General features: G+C 35.1%; 1 protein-coding gene across 1 annotated transcript; it reads left to right on the top strand.

Moving 5' to 3' along the window:
* The first annotated feature begins 10384 nt into the window (after positions 1 to 10384).
* LOC148848355 (GTP-binding protein YPTM2-like) lies at positions 10385 to 18402 on the top strand. Its single transcript, XM_088952615.1, has 8 exons — positions 10385 to 10479; positions 11905 to 11977; positions 16575 to 16622; positions 16705 to 16752; positions 17269 to 17340; positions 17440 to 17595; positions 17707 to 17810; positions 18060 to 18402. Exons 1-8 carry the CDS (start codon positions 10466 to 10468, stop codon positions 18154 to 18156), a joined length of 612 nt encoding a protein of 203 aa, XP_088808741.1. The 5' UTR covers positions 10385 to 10465; the 3' UTR covers positions 18157 to 18402.
* Positions 18403 to 19654: the final 1252 nt, after the last annotated feature.

Below are 19654 nucleotides of genomic sequence, written 5' to 3'. Positions count from 1 at the left end.
GCTATCGGTCCAAAACCAGTAATCCATGGTTATAATGACCATTTTTTTTAATACAACCTTTGATAGCTTTCTCAACCAGGAAACATGGCTCATCAATGTAAGCATGACAAAGAAGTTATGCAATGTGCCTCATCCATTATGATTCTAGTCATAATATATCTCTATTTGATGATGATGATGATAATGATTGTACAATCAAAGTAAATAGTAAAAGTATATATACATGAATCAAACAATCAATGCTGAGATATCATGGTTCAAAAAATGAATCATGAACAGACTTAATCATGTCAATTTGGTTGTTCACAACTTATGTATAATTTATAGTAAATGATAGTATCAGAAAATACCATACATTTTATGCCCTAGGGATGAACTGTGACCACATAGTCCTCTCTCCTTGTATTAGCATGCATGCGGGCATGCCACTTTATGACACTAGGTCCCATGAACTTATAGACCGGAGTCCATGTCATAGACTCTACAGTGTTGTGGAAGTAGGGTTATAAACGGATTGAATTTGAATCATACCAAACAATATCCGAATTCGAATCCGATTAAAAAATTCGATATCCGAATTCAATTCAATATCTAACGGATATTGAAAATTAATATCCAAATTCAAATCTGATTAAATATTCAAATATTCAATTCGATTCGATTTGAATTCGATTAATTAATTAGTTTAGATAATTAATAAATATATAAAATAAATATTTTATTGATATAAATATATAAATTATTTATATATCGTTGACACCCCTATAAATTATCGAATCAGGTCATATCTGAATTCAACTGATTAGATATTTGAATTATCTGAATTTAATTCAATTATGTTGAATATTGAATTCGAAATCTGATTTTCAAATACCGTTGACACCACTATGTGGAAGCATGGATTGTGAAAGAAGCCATTCTCCCAACAAAAGATCTAGGTTTCAAAAACATAATAATTGGATGAGATTCAAATTGATTGCTTACAAGGCTAAACTCCCTACCATAACATTATAAAACATTAATCTCAAACTTCACACACACACACATAGAGAGAGAGAGAGAAAAGAAATATTCATGTTAGATGAATGTACATTTATAAAAAAAAAAATCAACTTGCAGATCAAGGATTAAAGTATCAATACATATACCATGGCATAGAATATCCATGTTGGTGTACCTAAATGTGCATAAATGCAACCCATACAAAGATGATTATAAAATAAAAATATTAAAAGTGAGGGAATTGGTGATATCAATACCCAATTTTGGGCATCGAGCATATCAATATTTTAATCTATTGCTAGTTTGCTACAATAAGGAGAGAAATAGAAACCCTGAGTTTCCAACAACCTATGACTATAGAAAAACGTCAGATACTTTGGAATTCTACTTTAAAGGAGAGTCTTCCACTCTAAAGTTAGATGAGGAGGGAGGAAGAGCAGAAAGTTGTTTTGCTTATAATGCCCATTTTTCTTTTATCATTATACCAATCAAGATTATTTAATTTCTGGCTATACATCTATAGCCACACCCACCCTCTGATTTGGCCAAGGCGTCAAAGTTGATTTTTAGGATATTGGACTTAGGGGGTCCATCTTATCCAATTTAAGTTTTTCTCATTGTGATGAGATGGTTTACTTCCCCATTAACTTTAGGTAAGTCCAAGTCCTATGCACTAACTCTTGAGGGCCTACAAAGAGGTTCCTAAATAAATTTGCATTCTTATTTTTCCAAAGAAACCAAAAGCTAGTAACTATGCACTATTTGACACTTTGCTAAGATGTGGTTTCGATCTTCCACTTGACGGGATACCAGTTCTCAAAATCGTATTAACAGTCTTCTCATTGAAACCCTGTGTGTGCATAGCATCACTCCAATTATGAGAGTGTTGATCTATAAGATTAGCCACCATGTTTATGGGCTGGTTCCAAGTTGCAGGTTTGTCAATAAGACCATTTGGCAGCCAAGGATCATAAAAAATGTTAACATTCCACCTACTATAGATAATCCACTTATACCCTTCAATTAAGTCTTTTCTACAATCAAGAATAGTAGTCCAAAGAGGTGAATAACCAAGTTTTTTCTTTTGACACCAGAAAGAACCATTTAGAAGATATTTTGCATGGAGAACCTGGGCCCATACAGAATTATTTTACTTTAAGAAATGCAAAGCAATCTTCATTATGAGTGCTTTGTTGACCAAGCCAAAATGTCTAAAGCCTAGACCACCTTTATTAGTGGGAAGTAAAAAAGAATTCCAAGCCTTAAGGTAAAGAGGTTTTTTCCCACGAGACACACCCCACTAGAAGTCTCTGCAGATGGCAATTAAATCCTTACAAATGGTTGAGGGCAGAGAGTAAGATAGCATGTGGTAAATAGGCATTGAGGTAAGGGTAGATTTAATGAGAGTAGATCTTCCTACATGAGAGAGAACCCCCATCTTAAAGTCTTTGAGTTTAGCTTTAATATTGTCCAACAAAAACTACCAAGAAGAGAATTTTCTACTAACTCCGATGAGTGGACCACCAAGGTAGGTATCTTCCTTTTTCATATCAACAACACCCAACAAATTCTTAATTGATTTTTGTGTAAATAAAGGGGTATTTTTGCTGAAAAAAATCGATGATTTCTCAAGGTTAATCACTTGACCTGTCCAATCACAAAATTTTTTAAAATGGCATTCAAGTGCTAGACTTCTTCAATTTCATCTCTTCCCACTAATAATAAATCATCAGTGAACATCAAGTTGTTAATTTTCACATTTGACCTGTCGAATCTGAAGCCTTTTAACATGCCAGCCTCCAAGGCATTATATAACATTCGAGAAAGAACTTCTAAATATATGATGAAAAGATAGGGTGAAAGTGGACAACCTTGTCTTAAGCCCCTTTCAGGAGAGAAACCATAGCTTGGCTTTCCATTAATCAAAATTTTCATAGAGTTAGAGGCAATGCAAGCCTTAACTAATTTGCAAATAGATTCAATAAAATCCAATAGATTCAAACACTGAATGAGTAACGGCCACTCCACTTTATCGTAGGCCTTTGACAGATCCACCTTCAATAGAAAGAAACCTTCTCGGCAATTTCTTTTATTCATTGAGTGATTAAGTTCACGAGCTACCACAACATTATCAATTATCTGTCTCCCAAGTAAGAAAGCATTTTGAAATGGAGAGACAATTTTCTACAGAAGAGGCTTAAGGCAGTTTCTCCCCATGGTAACTACACTTGCAATTCAGGATACAAATTTATTTCCAATTCTCCAGAATCTTCACACTCTATGTGGGTTTGTTTGTCCAGGACTGAGTTGGAAATCTTTTTGGAAGATAAAATTCATCCTACCCAGAATAAAAACCTTTGTTTGGCGCTATTGCAAAGGAGCCCTTCCTGTGTCTGCTGACCTTGCCAAGAGATCGAATCACATTGATCCCACCTAGCCTTTGCCATGAAGATCTTGAAACTTTGGACCACTTATTTTTCCACTACCCAGCAGTTCAACCAATTTGGTTTGCCTCATCCATGGGTTTGCGAGTCAACATTTGCAATGATCAAGTTTTCTTTTCTGGTTAGAGGAATGGAGGAAAATGGATAACATTATTGAAGAGGAATCCGACCTCTCCCTATTTACTAGAGGCACTATTCTTATGTGGTATATTTGGAAGGCTAGATGTCAAACCTATTATAATGAGAAGCCATTCACTAATTCAGCCGTTCTCATTCACTAAAATGCCCACCTTGGAGACTTGGTGAAAATGGGTGAAAGACCTTTATTGACCCAGCCAGAAAAGTTGGGACTTGGGATTTGTTCCTCCTTCTCTTCAAAGAACATCATCAGTTTGGATTAAACCTCCTCATCTACACACTAGAATCAATACTAATGGAGCATGGTGTCCATCAAAAGTTGCAGTCGGTGTCATTGATCGAGATGAATTTGGATCTCTCCTGATTGCCAGAGCCTTGTTGGTGAAGAGTTCTTCTCCCATTGAATCTGAATTCAAAGTAATTCCAGAGGGTTTTCGACTAGCAAAATCTTTCATCTTGGACCCGATTATCATAGAAAGTGATGCAAAAGTTGCTATTCAAGTTCTCTCTTCGGATCTGGAACCATCTTGGAGTTCGTCGTTAGTTGCCTTGGATTGTAAAACCATCTCAAAATCCTTCTCATCCTGTGCTTGGTATCACATCCCTCGGTCCTATAACAGAGCAGCCCATGGGCTTGCCCAATTTGCTCTAAGACAAAACAGATCATTTACTTTGTCATCTATTCCAGATTGTATCCTATCTATTGTTTTGGATGAGATGTAACCTCCAAGTTGAAAGTTAAATAAAGCTCTTGCCCTATGGCTTCAAAAAAAAAAAAAAGATCTTCCACTTTACCTCAAAAGGAGCAATTCTTATCAATGTTTAGCCCCTTGTCTACAAGATCTTTCTTAGTTGGAATCTCATTTAAGATTAACAGCCATAGGAATGCCTTATTTTTTTAGGGCAGACTAATTTTCTTGAATATCTTATTAACCTTACTGAGTCTATTATTTTCACAAAGGAGATTATAGTATGGCCCTAGATCATCATATCCTCCTTATTGGATAGGGAGATATGAATTATTTATTGAGGAATTTTTTCAGCCAATTTATTTTTGTCCCAAGTTATATTTCTAAAGTCAATATAATTGCTTACCCTTTCCTCTTTGTTTAAAGGGCCCATGTAGGGGTCCCTTATCAACCCAAGCATCTTCTCAAAATCTACATTTTGCCCCATCTCTAATTTTCCATCTTATTCCTTTGGTTAAGTTCAATTTTTCCAAGTTGGTCTTTTACCATGCCCATGAGCTTGATTTTCATGCTCTATGGTTTAGAAAATTATCATCTCTTAATTACTTTTTCCTTACAATTTGAACCCAAAGATTGTTATTGTCCTTGATAATATTTTGTCCTAGTTTCATCATATTTGCTTGATTTACCTCTGTCAACCTCCTATTTCCGAAGCCTCCTTTTGCCTTATCCATGCAAATCAGATCCCAGTTTGCAAGAACAAATGTTTTATTGTTATATTTTGAATTCCAAATGAACTGTCTTTGTAACTTGTCCAACTTTTTGGCTATTTCTTTTGGTAACCCAAAATTGTTCATTTGGTATTGGGACATATTTCCAACTACTATTGCTTTTAAGGCTCAAAATTGGATGGGTTCCACTTCATAATAGGGCCTACACCAAAATTTGGCTTGTTCAAATTATCTCAAATAATTTATTTAGGTATTTATTAACTTTTTTTTCTATTTAATTGGAGGTAGCATGTAGGGATGGCAATTTTCTCCATTTCCTCGATATATATATATATATATGTGTGTGTGTGTGTGTGTTGTGTGTGTGTGTGTGTGTGTGCATACATTATATATGTATATATGTACACATACATCTATATGTTAATATTTTTTAAAATATGGTTGAATATGTTTGAATCTTCTCTAATAGGATTGTAAATTTTAATTATTTTATTTTTATTTAAAAAATAAATAATTAATAAAAACAAAATAATTAACATTATAAAAAATCTCGAGGAATGGGGATCCCCGTGAGGATGGGGATAACCTTGTCCCCATTAGTGGGGATGGGGATGGGAACAGGGACAAGGATGGAGATAGAGATTTCTCTCCCCATCCCCGTCCCCACCCCGCCCCATTGCCATTCCTAGTAGCATGGGATATTATCGTAACAAAATTATTGCTAAAGGCCTAACGCCCAATTTAGAAAGCCTATTAAGTGCTTTTGGTCAAAAGCCCAAAAAGCCAAATTCTGTGAGTTCGCATCTGCTATGCACCATGGTCCCAATACTCCCTTGTGACTTGTGACCCTTCAATAGAATACAAACATGTCAATATTAGCAGTGACATCACCTCAATTGTTTTCTTTTTCCTTTTTATTTCAAATGTTTGGTACATCCATGTTTCATTGGGGTCACATAAGATTATAGTTGCAACAAATGTACTCATCAAACTCATCAAGGATCAAAATATCAATACACAATATGGTGATATCAAAAATTGGGTATTGGTGTATATTGATAGACTAATTTTTTTTAATCAACTCGAAAGGGATGCCTTCTATCATCCCAAGCTTTCAAAGCCCCCAAACCCTATGCATATTAGTGTATCCATGAACTTGGATACAGATACAACACGCCCAATATTGTATCAATATTTTGATCTTTGATCAAACTTCTTGTCTTTTTACCATAATATAGGAGAAACTTATAACCAATCAGGTGGTATTCATCAAAATTCACAATTGGTTTGACTGGTCAAAGCTCTTCCTATATCACACCTTTCTAGCATCACAACTTTATTAAAAACAAAAAAAAGGCTTTTTATTGAAGCTTCTACTAAGGTACATCTTCATACATAGGAGTGCAACTTAGGCAAATTGAGGGTCAACCAAGCCCAATGCTAAAGGCTACACCTCCATACATAGGAGTGCAACTTGGGCAGGTTAAGGGTCAACCCAGCCCAGTGGCTCAATTTGAAAGGAGTAAAAATACAAATATCTATAGTGCAAAACCTTATATTTTGTCTTATTTTGTATGTATTTGTAGTGTACATATTTGCATTTGTACTCCTTCCAAACTGAGCCAAAGGTGTAAATCATGAGTTCACGCCTAGACCAACTTGAGGTCAAAACCAAATTTACCAATATAGGGCCAACCTGAGATTAACCCAACACAACTTAGAGCAGGCCTGGGCTCAAGTTTAGATCGGGATGGGTTTAGTTGGACTTGGGCAGGTTGGTCCAATGTGTTATGAATATATTTGTATAGCCATCATTTATTTGGGCTTTATGACCGAATTTGGGGGCAGAATTAATTGAAAATATGTGCAAATTTCTTTTTACATTGTACATATGTACATTTTTTTAACCCCAAATTTAGGGTGTGCTTTATAACTCTTTCTAGACCTCTGAAAAGAGTTACGCACATTTGGAATCCGGTTTGAATATGGGTCTGAAACTCCATTTAAAATCTGAATCAAAAGAGGTCAGTCAACCTCTTAACACGGTCATATGCATTTCAGACGGCACTAAAAGACAAAGATAGGCCTCAGCTTCGAACATCCTCCCTGTTGTTGGGATCGACTGATAGAAGCAAACTGACCGTAGCTACCGTCATAGTTCCCGACCACTCTCTATTTGGTGATAAGAGGAAGAAGACGAACAACATATCTAGGCATTTGAAAGAAGAAGAAGAAGAAGAAGGGGAGAGAGGGGAAATAAAGAGAGTTTAGAGGGAGAATAACCGGAGAGATGAAGGGGGAATACTGTCACCCATGTTTGGCCTTCGCAATGAGAACGATGATCAATAGTGCCCAAAACTGATCCACCTCAGCTTCGAACATCCTCCCTTGTAGGTGCGACTCCAAGAAGAGCAAACTAGTGTTGCTAGGATTAGCCGATAGAAGCAAATTGATGGAGCTACCACCGTAGTTCCCCGCCGTTCTCTGTTCAGTGATAAGAGGAAGAAGGCGAACAACATATCTGGGTGTTTGGAAGAAGAAGAAGAAGGAGAGAAAAGGGTAATAGAGAGAGAGGGAGAGAGAGAGAGAGAGAGTTTAGAGGGAGAATAACTGGAGAGAGGAGGGGGGAATAGGAATACCACCACCTTAGTTCGGCCTTCGCAACAAGAACGATGATGAACAATGCCCAAAACCGATTAATTATTTTTTATTATTCATTCGTTATCTTTATTAACTTTAATTGTGTTATTTTTTAATTAGTAATTACTTTTTTAAATTATTTAAAGTTTTATTTGTGTAAATTACTAATTATTAATTATTTTTATTACTAAATAATTATTTTTGTAGTCATTAATTATTTTTTAATTATTAATTATTTTAATTTTTATTAAGTATTAATTACCTTAATATTTTTTATTAGTTATCAATTATTTTTAATAATTTTAAATGTGTTAGTTATTATTTTTTATTCATATTATTTTGAATTTCATAAACTATTTAATATGAAATAGTACAGATTGAACTCAAAATTATCAGATAGTCTATTTTGGGGGTAAAATAATAAAATCATTGAATTTCAAATGTTGAATGGTTTATCTAACATAAACAGCCTTATCTATTCAGAACATCTAAAAAGTAGAAAATCATCATAGCTCGTTTCAGATTTCAGACACTTAATATTTTTTTTTAACTTTTCAGATTTATCAAACGCCACCTTACTATAGGTGGAATAGTGGCTACCTTAAATTTTATTATAAACAAGTTTACATATTAATCGCCCCCCACCCCCTAGCTTTGGGTTGTTATTCATTCCACCCTCAATTCACACATCATTAGTTTTAGTGATGGAATGTGCCTTCATGACATTTAAATGTTTTTAAAAAAGCAAATTTAATCTTCTTTGGCTCCTTCTTGCATATTATACTGATAAATAAACTAATTTATATTTTTAAAGTACATTTTTCTTCCATCACATAAAGATAGGAATGAAAAGTTGAAACCAGGTTCCAAAAATATTAATGAATTAAATTTTTGTGTATAATGCAGATATGTTACCTTAGCATCATGTCTAGATCACCTTTTCTTTAATCCATTTATACATGCAAAAGTTACATGTGCTATTCAACTACTCATTATCATCATCTTCATCATCATAAGCCTTATTCCAATTATATGGGGTCAATTACATTTATTATATTTTATCATTTCGTTTTATCGAGTGTCGAGGCACTCCAAAGGAACATGAGAAAATATATCAAGATCCTTGATCACGAGAATTTAACAAAAGTTTTAGTACCAATTGCCAAACTTGATGCATCCTTCCTCTTTCATCTAAGCTTGAGATCAACGGTCACCAACTAATGATTGCACCAAAATCAAGGGAAGTATCCGCTTTATAATAATATATATTTATAATTTGGGATATTTATATCTTGTCAAAATATGTGTTTTAGAAGGGAAATTAATATTTTATTATTATAGGCCTTTTCATAAAATATATATTTCTATCTTTATTTGGTCTTTTTCTATTAACAAACCTTTTACATTTTTGTGGTCAAAGGGGTACAAGTTAAAATGTAAATCTGATACTTAACTGAAAACTAGAGGCGAGGTACAAGTAATTACTCAAAAATAAAATCAGAGTTTGGGTAAATTATTTCTCAAAAAAAGCATAAATTGCTGAAAGCTACCCTCAACTTTTTGACATTGTTGTATCTACACCCCTCCATGAAATCAATGTTAAAATGTTAACAAAAATTGTTGATGTCACCATCTCAACATTTTTAAATGTCAAGATTGCCCTTGATGAAAACATGAGATTTTATACTCACCAAAATACCTTGAAAAGAGTCATTGCATCCTACTTGAATAGTGGGTTACAACCCACCCTGACCCACACCCACCTCAGCCTACCCACTTTGAACCATATGTCCACCACACTCAATATTTTTCTCGAAACACACAAAAAAAAATGTAGGAGACACAAAAAAATTAATAAAGATTTATAAAATTATACTAACATAAAGGCCAAATTTTCAAAATTAAAAAACATAAAAAGTGATATTTTCAAAAATATATTTCAACCATAAAAATTAGAATTGTAGAAAATACATAAAATGATAAAATTTTCAAAAAATAATTATATATCTCAAGTTAAAAAAAGGAAAAAAAAAAGAAAAAGACAGATTTTATGAATTTGCAAAAAAAAAGACAGATTTTATGAATTTTATGGTGAATGTAATAGGGAATGGCAAATTTAAAAGCCAATTTACCATTTAAGCGGTCAAAGTTGGGTATCTTGGTAATTTTGCCCACTTCTGTCAGCATAAGATAAAGGAGGAGGTGTAGATGCAAAAATGTCAGAAAGCTCAGGGGGTGAACAGTGCTACTAGCATAAATCAGGGTACTGAATCGCAACTATAGAAAGTATAGGAGACGTTTCATCAATTTACCCCAAAAAAAATCAAACTCACGAATAATTGAATTTGAGTCTTTTGCCAAACACGTGGCCGTTTCTAAGACGCTTTACCATGCATAATTCCGATTGCCCACCCAGGAAAACTTATAAGACAAAAACCCGCCAAAAGAATAATATAAAATTACAATTTTACGTACTTTCCACTTCGCGTTCAAGTAGTTCTATGAGAAAGTCAAACTACAAATTGAACACGCGTTTAGGGGTAAAATGGCAATTGTACTTCCTCCCATTCGGCCTCGCCCGTTCTCTAGCTTTTTGGCTATTCGGAGTTCGGATTTCTCGCCTCGTTAATTTCTTTTCTTCTTTTCTCCATTTCGTGTTCTGTTCAAACTTCCCTTTTTTTTGAATCTTCTTCTTCGCATTCACATTTTTTTTCCCGGTGAAGAATCCAAAGTTACGTTTGATTTCCTGGCGAAAAGCCACAGAAGCCCATCAAAATCGCCGTTGTCGGTATAGCTTGGTCGGTCTCAGCGATATACAATCATGAATCCGGAATAGTAAGTTCTAGTAATCCTCAATTCTGAAAACTTGTCCAGCATCTATTTTACCTCAGAACTGTTCACGTTTGTTCAAGGTTGGATCCTCTTAATGGGCTTCTGAGGAGCTTTGTTAAATTTTACTAGATCTGTGACGATTTCTTTCTAACCCAGGGTAGACTTATCATTATGATTATTATTTTTTTTTTTTGTTATGAAATTTGGCCTATTTATCATTAATTTTTGTTATTTTCGGTTAAGTGGCGATCTGACGTTAATACCTAGATCCAGGTGTTCAGATCCCGTGTTTGGTTTTGATTGATGGTTTTTGGAGTAGCTAGTGAGGTTAATTTGTCTGAACTGTATATTCATGTGCATGACTTCATTTTGCTTATTCCATGAGATTCCAGATAACTTGTGCTAGTATGTTGTTGTTCTCGTTTTTTGTTTGTCTTTTCACCAATAATAATTAGATGAATTGCTTATGGGAACACAATTAGCACACTGTTCATGGGAATTTGAATTTTGTAACTTGATGCCCTTAAGATTTCTGGTTGCATAAGGTCTAATCACCACATGATTACTATCATCTTGGTTTTTTGCTAATCAGATTAGGTGTTGGGATGGGGAATATGGTCTGGGACTCTCACAAGCTTCGTGAGAGTTCGGTGTTGCTATTCTAGGTTTATAATCCATTTGGTATCCAAACCAAGGTATTTGAGTATAGGATTCTTTGGGTCCAATAGAAGGGCCGATTACTTCTTTCAATAATATTTTGAAAAGTTGAAGACGATTTTGTTAAAGGTAAAAATCTTGTTTGGAATCGTGTTACTCTATGCATTCTTTCATACATGGCTTGGTTACGTGTGTATATGTTTATTTCCCTACTTTGGATTGGGAATGCATGTTGCAATAACGTAGATGTGAAGTCAACACTTACCTTGGCTTTATGACCAGATCACCATGCAAAAATTCTAATTTATTTATACCAACACCTCTCTCACCTTCCTTTTGCACAGGCCACTCAACTAGTCTGAAAAGTGCATGTCCCAAAGCAGTAATGCATGGGCATGCCTGCAGTATATTTACATAAGGGCTACTTTTTCAGATTGTGCATATACTTAAGGGTATTGTGAATGAAATCATAATTGAGCTACTCCATAGAAACTAAGTTGCTGCTTTTAAGTTTTGTTCCAGTCTATTTAACAACCTACATTGGCCATACGGTCATACACCTTTAAAGGTTATAAAGAATGACAAGAAATTCCTATGTAATGATCAATACACCCTTGAACTGTCCAAAGAAAATATAAACTGTATAGAATGGACTTACTTTATTATTACTGTTTTGCAAGTTTATTTTACTAGACAGCACGTGTCTTTGCCTGCTGCAACTAAATTATGACTTATAATGAAGCCTATCTTTTCTGCTGGTCTCTTTTGTAGTGATTACCTATTCAAACTTTTGCTCATCGGAGATTCTGGTGTTGGCAAATCATGTCTCCTTCTGAGATTTGCTGTAAGTTCAAAAAATGCAATCTAGTTTTCTTTTCTTTAATTCAATAGGGTTTTTGTAAAGTATAGAAAATTTGTTCTTTTCCCAATAAGTTGGTCTTCATGAGCCATCCTCTCAAGCAATATCTGTACCCAATCTCCCATATTTCATGTTAGTAAATATCAGCAATGGTGTTCCTAGCAAAAATTTCATGTTTCCAACCAGATACTTCTGAAATTGTCATCAATGAAATAGTTTTGACTTGGTATTACATTTCATTTTATTTTAAATACATTACTAAATTAATCACAACTGTGTGCTACAATCGTGTCTATAATATGCACTTGGTTATATAACTACAGGCTTTAGTTGTTATCGTTTTATTTTTATTAAGTGTTGGAAATGACCATACATGTCAACGTTTGATGTAACAATAAACATTTTCATTGTCCAGTGCTACCTACCAAAGATATTGCTGGTTTTGATGCCTCAAAGTAAAATGCATAAAAAGAAACAAAATATGTACATGGAATCAACTAAGAGGCCCTTCATGTAAATAAGTTTTGGAAAGTTGTTATTTTTATGGTTTTACAAGTAGTTTCTACCTTCTAGATCAAATTCATGATATGTGATTTACTAAAGATCAACTTATGAAAGATTGACCTCCAAGCACAGAGCTTCAAGTGCACAACTCTCAGTAATCTTATTGAGCAAGGACATTTATCCAAAGAATGAGTTAAAAGGACTACTACCACTCCAATCCCCTCCCCTCCAAAAAAAATGTCCAGATACCACTAAAACCATTGATTTTTCCTGAAATTCTACAGGTTTCCAGATTCCCTGCAATGCCTTTTTGGAGGTCAACCCTGAAAATCTTCAAATCAGTAGTGTTGGTGTTTTTTAAGATAAATAAAAAATGAAATTTATTTAAGAAAGAAGAGGAAATACAACAAAGGTGATGAGAGATCACCCAGCCCCAAAGAGCAAAATAAAGCCAAACCAGCCCACAAATGATAGAAGAAGCCCCAACCAACAGACACCCATGTCCAGAATTTTAAGAAACGGTTGTTTTCCCATTTCCCATGTCCATGTCCAAGTCTGTATCCATATCTGAGCATTATAGGTGTGAGAGCCAATTCTGTGGTTGGTTTGGGAAGAAAGAAATGCAAAAGTGTTCATTAGAAAGGAGCACTCGTTAGAAGTATTTGTTGATCTAGAGGAATGGACAGCTGGTGCCTGGTTGGGGATGTAGAGTTGGTAAACTTCCGAATTCCGACCAAATATTTTGGTATGCGAATGGTTGATAAATGCAAATCTAAAGTCATTTGGGAGCCTATTATTGAAAAAGTTGATAGAAAGTTGGCCTCCTGGAAGACAGTACCTCTCAAATGGTAAATTGCAAGACAATTTGCAAATCCAATGCTAAAGGGGTCTGGGGATGCCCTGTTAGGGAAATAGTTGTGGAGGTTTAAAGAGCAGCCGAAAAGTTTGTAGAGGAGGCTAATTGTTCCCAAGTATGGCTCTAGTAGAAGAGATTGGGAGAGAAGATGTAAGGGCCCATTTGGTTTGTGGGAATAGGGGTGTGGAATCAGAATTGGAATGGCCCATTCCTATTCCAACTGTTTGGTTGGACGGAATCAGGATCCCATTCCCATTCCTGGTTGAAGGGCATTCCCCCATTTGAGGGAATCGTCATACCTGCCCCCTCCCTTGGGAATGAGATTTCATTCCAGCTGATTCCTTTTCCCGTTTGAATTAAACAGGCTATGGGAACAGACCATTCTGGTTCCTATTCTGAAGGATTTGATTCCAATTCCAATTCTGACTACAAACTAAACGGACAAAGGGTCCTTTATGAATGGGTGTAAAATATGATGTTGGTAATGGACAAAGGGTCCTTTTCTGGAAGGCAATTCAGAAAATTCATCCTCAGTTTATGAGATTGCTGTGAACAAGAGTGCAACAATATTTATCAAAAAATAATAATAAACAATAGTGCAACAATGGCTGAATGTATGGAAAGGCAGAATGGGTGTTGTGTTTGGAATCCTCAGTTCCAGAGGAACCTAAATGATTGGGAGGTGAGTTCCTTGATCGGTTTGTTACAGAATTTGTATACTAAGGACAAATGGTGCAAGGGAAGACATAAGCAAGTGGATCTTAGAGAAATCAGGTGAATTTTTTGTTTAACTCTTTCTACAACAGTTTGACAAGGGAAGATGCATCTAACTTCCCAAGTGACAGGATTTGGATCAGAAATTGCCATCTAAATTGGCTTTCTTTGTTTGGTCAGTGCTGCTTGATAAGATTCTGACAAGGGACAACTTAGTCAGAAGAGGTTTAGAGGTGGCGGATGTGGGTTGTATCATGTGCAATAGAAGTGTGGAATCCTCTAAGCATCTTTTGTTGCATTTTGTGTACTGGATTTGGGGAAGAATGTTGGATGTGTTCGGGGTTAAGATGTGCTTCCCGGTTTTTAAGGAGATTAAGCAAGGCTGCCAGAGTTAGCTTGGAGCATCATCCCTACAGCAGTCTTCTGGGCAGTGTGATGTGAAAGAAATAGCAGAATTATCATGGGGAGGCAGGGTTCAAAAGAAGAGGTGTTCAAAAAAGTATTTGGCATTGTGTTTTCTTGATTGGCAAATCACTCTATATTCAAAATCTGACATAAATTCTTTTTTTTATCAGGATTTTCTTTTTTGTCAGGAACCTGTAAGATTTTTTCGTTTGTTATTGGGCTTATTGTAATTGGGTCAGTTTGGTTTTTCCTTGTACAGAATCTCATTGTACAGGGGTTACCCTTGTATCATGTTTTGGCTTATAATGAAATACTTTACCTTGCAGTTTCAAAAATAAAACGAAAAAAAAAAACAAAAACAAAAAGGTATCAATTGATCTTGTTACTAACAGGGTGGCTCATTGGCTGAAGACCACAAAGGAGTTTGGAGATTTCAATTAGAGAGTGGAGAGGTTCTGTTTCAGCTCTGTTGATTCCTGAAGACACAATCAAGTTTAATTTTGCTGATTGCTCATTGGGGAAACCAAGGCCTTCAGAGATTTGAGGTGTTTCCCAGTCACAAGGGCATTTCCCACTCTTTGGGGGGGGTTTTGACTGATGTATGTTCCAAGCTTCATTAGAGTGGAAGCAGTAGGCAGTGTTTTAGAAGGCAGTGAGATGTACTCCATGAGGTGAGGCAAAGCCAAACTGCCTTGCCTCAACCTCGTTGAATACATAGTGAGAGGCTTAGGTCTCAGATTGGATGAGGCGCATGCCTCATCTATACAACCTTATACTTCAGAAAAAAAATTATTAAAAGCATATTAGTCTATGATATTCTCCAAAATTTAAGAAAATTTGATTGTTTATTTGGCTGGACTAAAAAGATCTTGCATATATTCATCCATGACACTTGAAAATGGGACCGATGAATCTACAAACTAAAATTGGTAGTTATGGTTTTTTTAAATCAAAAAATAAAAATAAATAAAATAGAAATTATTAATAGAATAAAATCAAACAAAATTTTCAAACTCCTTTTTATCCACTGACACTTACAAGCCCTTTAGTTCTGATAAGGAAGTTGAATATGATGAGAAATATTCATTTAAAAAATTACAAATTAGTATACATTAAAAAATAGACTAGATTAAATGCAAATTAAGTAAAAATATTATTTTATTAGACAAAAAGGATATAAATGTAAAAAACAAAACAATATCATGTTAAAAAGAACTTCCATTTAATAAAAAGTAAATATATAAATTGAGTAAAGAAATAAATTATATCCATATGTATGGATAAACTAGGAAGTATGCAAATTAAGTAAACGGGTTATTTGATTTAGATAAAGGGAAGGTTCAGGCACAAAGCAAAATAGCAAATAAAATTTCAAAATCATAGGATACATATTAAAACAATGTTTAACAAAGAAACAAATATATGAATTTGCGATGAAAGAATAAATTGCATTCTTAAATGCAGAAAAAATACAAAAAAAAAAAGCTTGTGTATGTGTATTTGTGTTGAGTATTATATTTATATACAAAATTTTTTTAAAAATTATATACATATGTATATATTATGTGTGAATGTATAAACAATATAATTTACACTTAGAGGTTTAGTGGGCTGACTCCAAATGTGCTCTTGAGTGTCTTTGGAAGGTTGTGGTTTGTGTTTTTTTCTCTGTTTCTGTGGTGTTTATTGTCTCTTTCTTTTCCTTATTTTGTTATTTTTGATTGGGTGGGGGGGTGGAACAACATCAGTATTATCCTATGGTTGTGGAAAGAGGATTTGTCAAGATATGTATCTGGAATTTGAAATCTATTTAATGTAAATATATATATATATATATATCCTGATAATTGTTCATGCCAGACATGTTAATTTGAGTAAAACTAAAATTGATGGTTTTAATACAATTTAGGCATGGGTGTGGCTTGTCTTTATTTATTTTTAATTGATGCTAACTCTGTCTGTAGTGGCATCTTTGCCTCATTGGTTGAAGATTTCTTTTTATGTTGTCTATGCATTTTTAAATATGAGCTACTGTGACTATTCCTATGGAATTAAATTTCATTGCTCTTCAATCATCTTTTTCCTCTTTGATCATTCAAACAGGATGATTCATATCTTGAGAGTTACATCAGCACCATTGGAGTTGACTTTGTAAGTGATTATTACTAGTACTAAATCTTCCTTGTTACATAGGTGCGTGGTGCTAAATTGTACTTCCATCTTTTATTTATAGAAAATACGTACTGTGGAGCAGGACGGGAAGACAATTAAGCTTCAAATTGTGAGTATAGTTAAAATTTTAGATGCATTATCTATTCTTGGTTGCTTATATGACAATGGCTGTAAGCAGTGTAGCACATACCAAATAGTTGTGTTCCTTATGGCCTAGAAGACTTATATGATATTGTTTGTTTTTAATTAATGGTTCTGAACTTTATTTGAGAAATGTTCATCAATCCTGGTTCTGCCCTTGCTGTGGGATAAGAGAAATATTGAAAGTATGGAACTAAATTTCAATAGATTACCTTGAAAGGATCCAACTGCTCAAGATTGAGGAGAATTTCTGGTCCTGGGTCTAATGATCAGCCAACCTTGTTTTGTTTTTGCCCCAGATAATTTTATTGCACAGCCCTCCCCATGAAATATTGTTGAGCCAGTGTTTTTTATTAGGGTTATCCTAGATAGAGCCTTTTATTTTAATTCACATTTGTGGTGTGTTTTCCATTGAAAGGGTGGATAGCTTCTGCTTGTCCCTCTGGAATTCATGGCATGATCATGTAATGAACCTTATTTGCAGTGGGACACCGCTGGGCAAGAACGTTTCAGGACAATAACTAGCAGCTACTACCGTGGTGCTCATGGAATTATAGTCAGTCATTTCCCACTTCTTTTTCCTTTGTTTGCATAGTCCCTCTCTCTACTTGTCATTGCAATTCAATTATCTCAAACTTGGTTGTTTCTTGGGCAGGTGGTATATGATGTAACAGATCAAGAGAGCTTTAACAATGTCAAACAATGGTTGAATGAAATTGACCGCTATGCTAGTGAAAACGTCAACAAGCTTCTGGTTGGGAACAAGTGCGACCTTACAGCAAACAAAGTTGTCTCTTATGAGACAGCTAAGGTATTACTGATAATTCCCATGCTTTTAGGTGACTACTTTTCTGTTGAAGCAACTCCTGTTCTTCTTGGAGATGTGAAAAATGGTTTCTTCATATTTTCTCTGTTGTTTTAGGCCTTTGCTGATGAAATTGGGATACCATTCATGGAAACCAGTGCGAAAAATGCAACTAATGTGGAACAAGCCTTCATGGCTATGGCTGCTGAAATCAAGAATAGGTACTGCTTATACTTGCTTTCTATGCATTGGAATAATATCACATATCAAATAGGGCGGGGGGGTAGGGGGGTATATGAAATTGGTACACTGATTTGCATTCTCGCGAGTATTATGATTATCATCCGTCGGTGTGACTTCTCACTTCTAGTCCAGCATCAGCTGGGTCTTTCAGTTGCATTTGTTTATGTGGATGACCTTGTATCAGCTACCTATATATTTCATTTCCTGTTTGGTTTTGGTTACTGCAGGATGGCAAGCCAACCGGCCATGAACAATGCCAGGCCTCCAGTGGTGCAGCTCCAAGGACAACCTGTTGCTCAGAAGACTGGATGCTGCTCCTCTTAGATTCAAGTATTTATTGGTACTGTGTTCCCTGCTCAATGGCATGTAAAAGTAGTTGTCTTTTCTTTCTACTTGAATTCTAAACGACTGATCACTCCCAACCCGCTTTATCATGATTTGCTTTTCATTTTGGTTGCTTCAGATTGTTGGTAAAATCCATTCTTTTCAACTACTTGATTCTAAGAAGGCATGTACAAATCAGAAATATTAGTTGCAGTTATTTCTTTTCTGTGTTGCATCTTTCTATCATTATATCATCTTTTGGAAACCTTACATGGCACGGCCTAATATGTATGGCACATGGGTGGATGCCAATCACTAGTGGTTGGGCTCGTCGACCTGTGGCTTGGCTTTTGTGGCTTGTCTTAAGATCAGGATAGAAGAAACGGATTTCCTGATATGAAAACAAAAGCACAAAATAGTGAAAAAAAAAATTATATTAAATGTGGTTACCAGGATGAGAGGCAGCATGACAACTAGACCCAATCATTTGACAACGTGGTGACTACACGTCTCATTAGTGTCAAGCGTTAACAATGCAACCAAGTAAAATAAATCCAGCCAAGTTATTAATCCCAGTAGGTTGCAAACCTTTTTATACCATAAAACTTGCCCTTCATTGAGCACCTACTAGAACTAGAAGCGTACAATCCATTCCTTGTGATAGAAATAGAATATTCGTAACTTTATTCTTCATGTTGATCTCTTTTGGTGATATTCGTATGGTTTTTATTAAACATAAAAAAGTTCTTTTGAGGTGATTCAAAATACAACTAAACTAAACACCTTCAAATGTTGCATACTTGCATGGTTAACAAGTCAGTTACTGGGGCCCATTTTTTCAAAGTTACGTATGATTTAAGTATCAACTTTTAAGCCATTTTCATCAACCTTTCTTATTAATTACGATATATGATAATATAAATCAAATAAAAAATATTAATAAGTAAAATAATTAGTTAATCTTCAAATTAATGGTTTTTTATTTATTTTAGTTCCTTCCACAACAATATATACGCATGCACATCCAAGCATATTCCTTGAACATTATTTATCACTTTCTTTTGCGTATGCATAAAGACATAGGAAGATGCAGATTTTCAACCATTATCCATGTTTATCCATCTAGGGGTGCATATCCAACTTGAGGCTAAGGTAGGTAAACCGTTTAATTAAGAGATCCATCCTTTGGGCCGGTTCTGTTCCGGTGTTCCCCCTGCAAGTGTTCCAGGCTTATAGCTTCCTTCCATACGACGTACGACCTGGAGAACTCGAGTTGGAAAATATGACCAACAGTACAGTAAAATAATCACGTGGGGAGAAACTTATCGGTCTCTACGACTGTCACAAGTAAATAACCTCGTGTGATAGGAAAGGATAATCTTCTAAACCCATAAGGTCAATATACATCTAAAATCTCATGCTGGGACTGAGCCAAGAGGATTTCAATCTTTGGATATGGGTTTGATGGACAAAGTAATAAATACCCGAAGGCGAAGGA

Source organism: Nelumbo lutea, chromosome 6 (assembly GCF_056320005.1).
Source record: "Nelumbo lutea isolate HS-2025 chromosome 6, American lotus-T2T, whole genome shotgun sequence".
Classification (NCBI taxonomy): Eukaryota; Viridiplantae; Streptophyta; class Magnoliopsida; order Proteales; family Nelumbonaceae; genus Nelumbo; species Nelumbo lutea.
This window is presented reverse-complemented; position numbering and strand designations above follow the sequence as displayed.

What these genes read in the sequence shown, in the direction of transcription:
- LOC148848355 (XM_088952615.1), top strand. An exon ending in GTGGTGCTCATGGAATTATA is followed by an intron (nt 17,341 to 17,439) that starts GTCAGTCATTTC and finishes TTTCTTGGGCAG; the next exon opens with GTGGTATATGATGTAACAGA. An exon ending in TCTCTTATGAGACAGCTAAG is followed by an intron (nt 17,596 to 17,706) that starts GTATTACTGATA and finishes CTGTTGTTTTAG; the next exon opens with GCCTTTGCTGATGAAATTGG.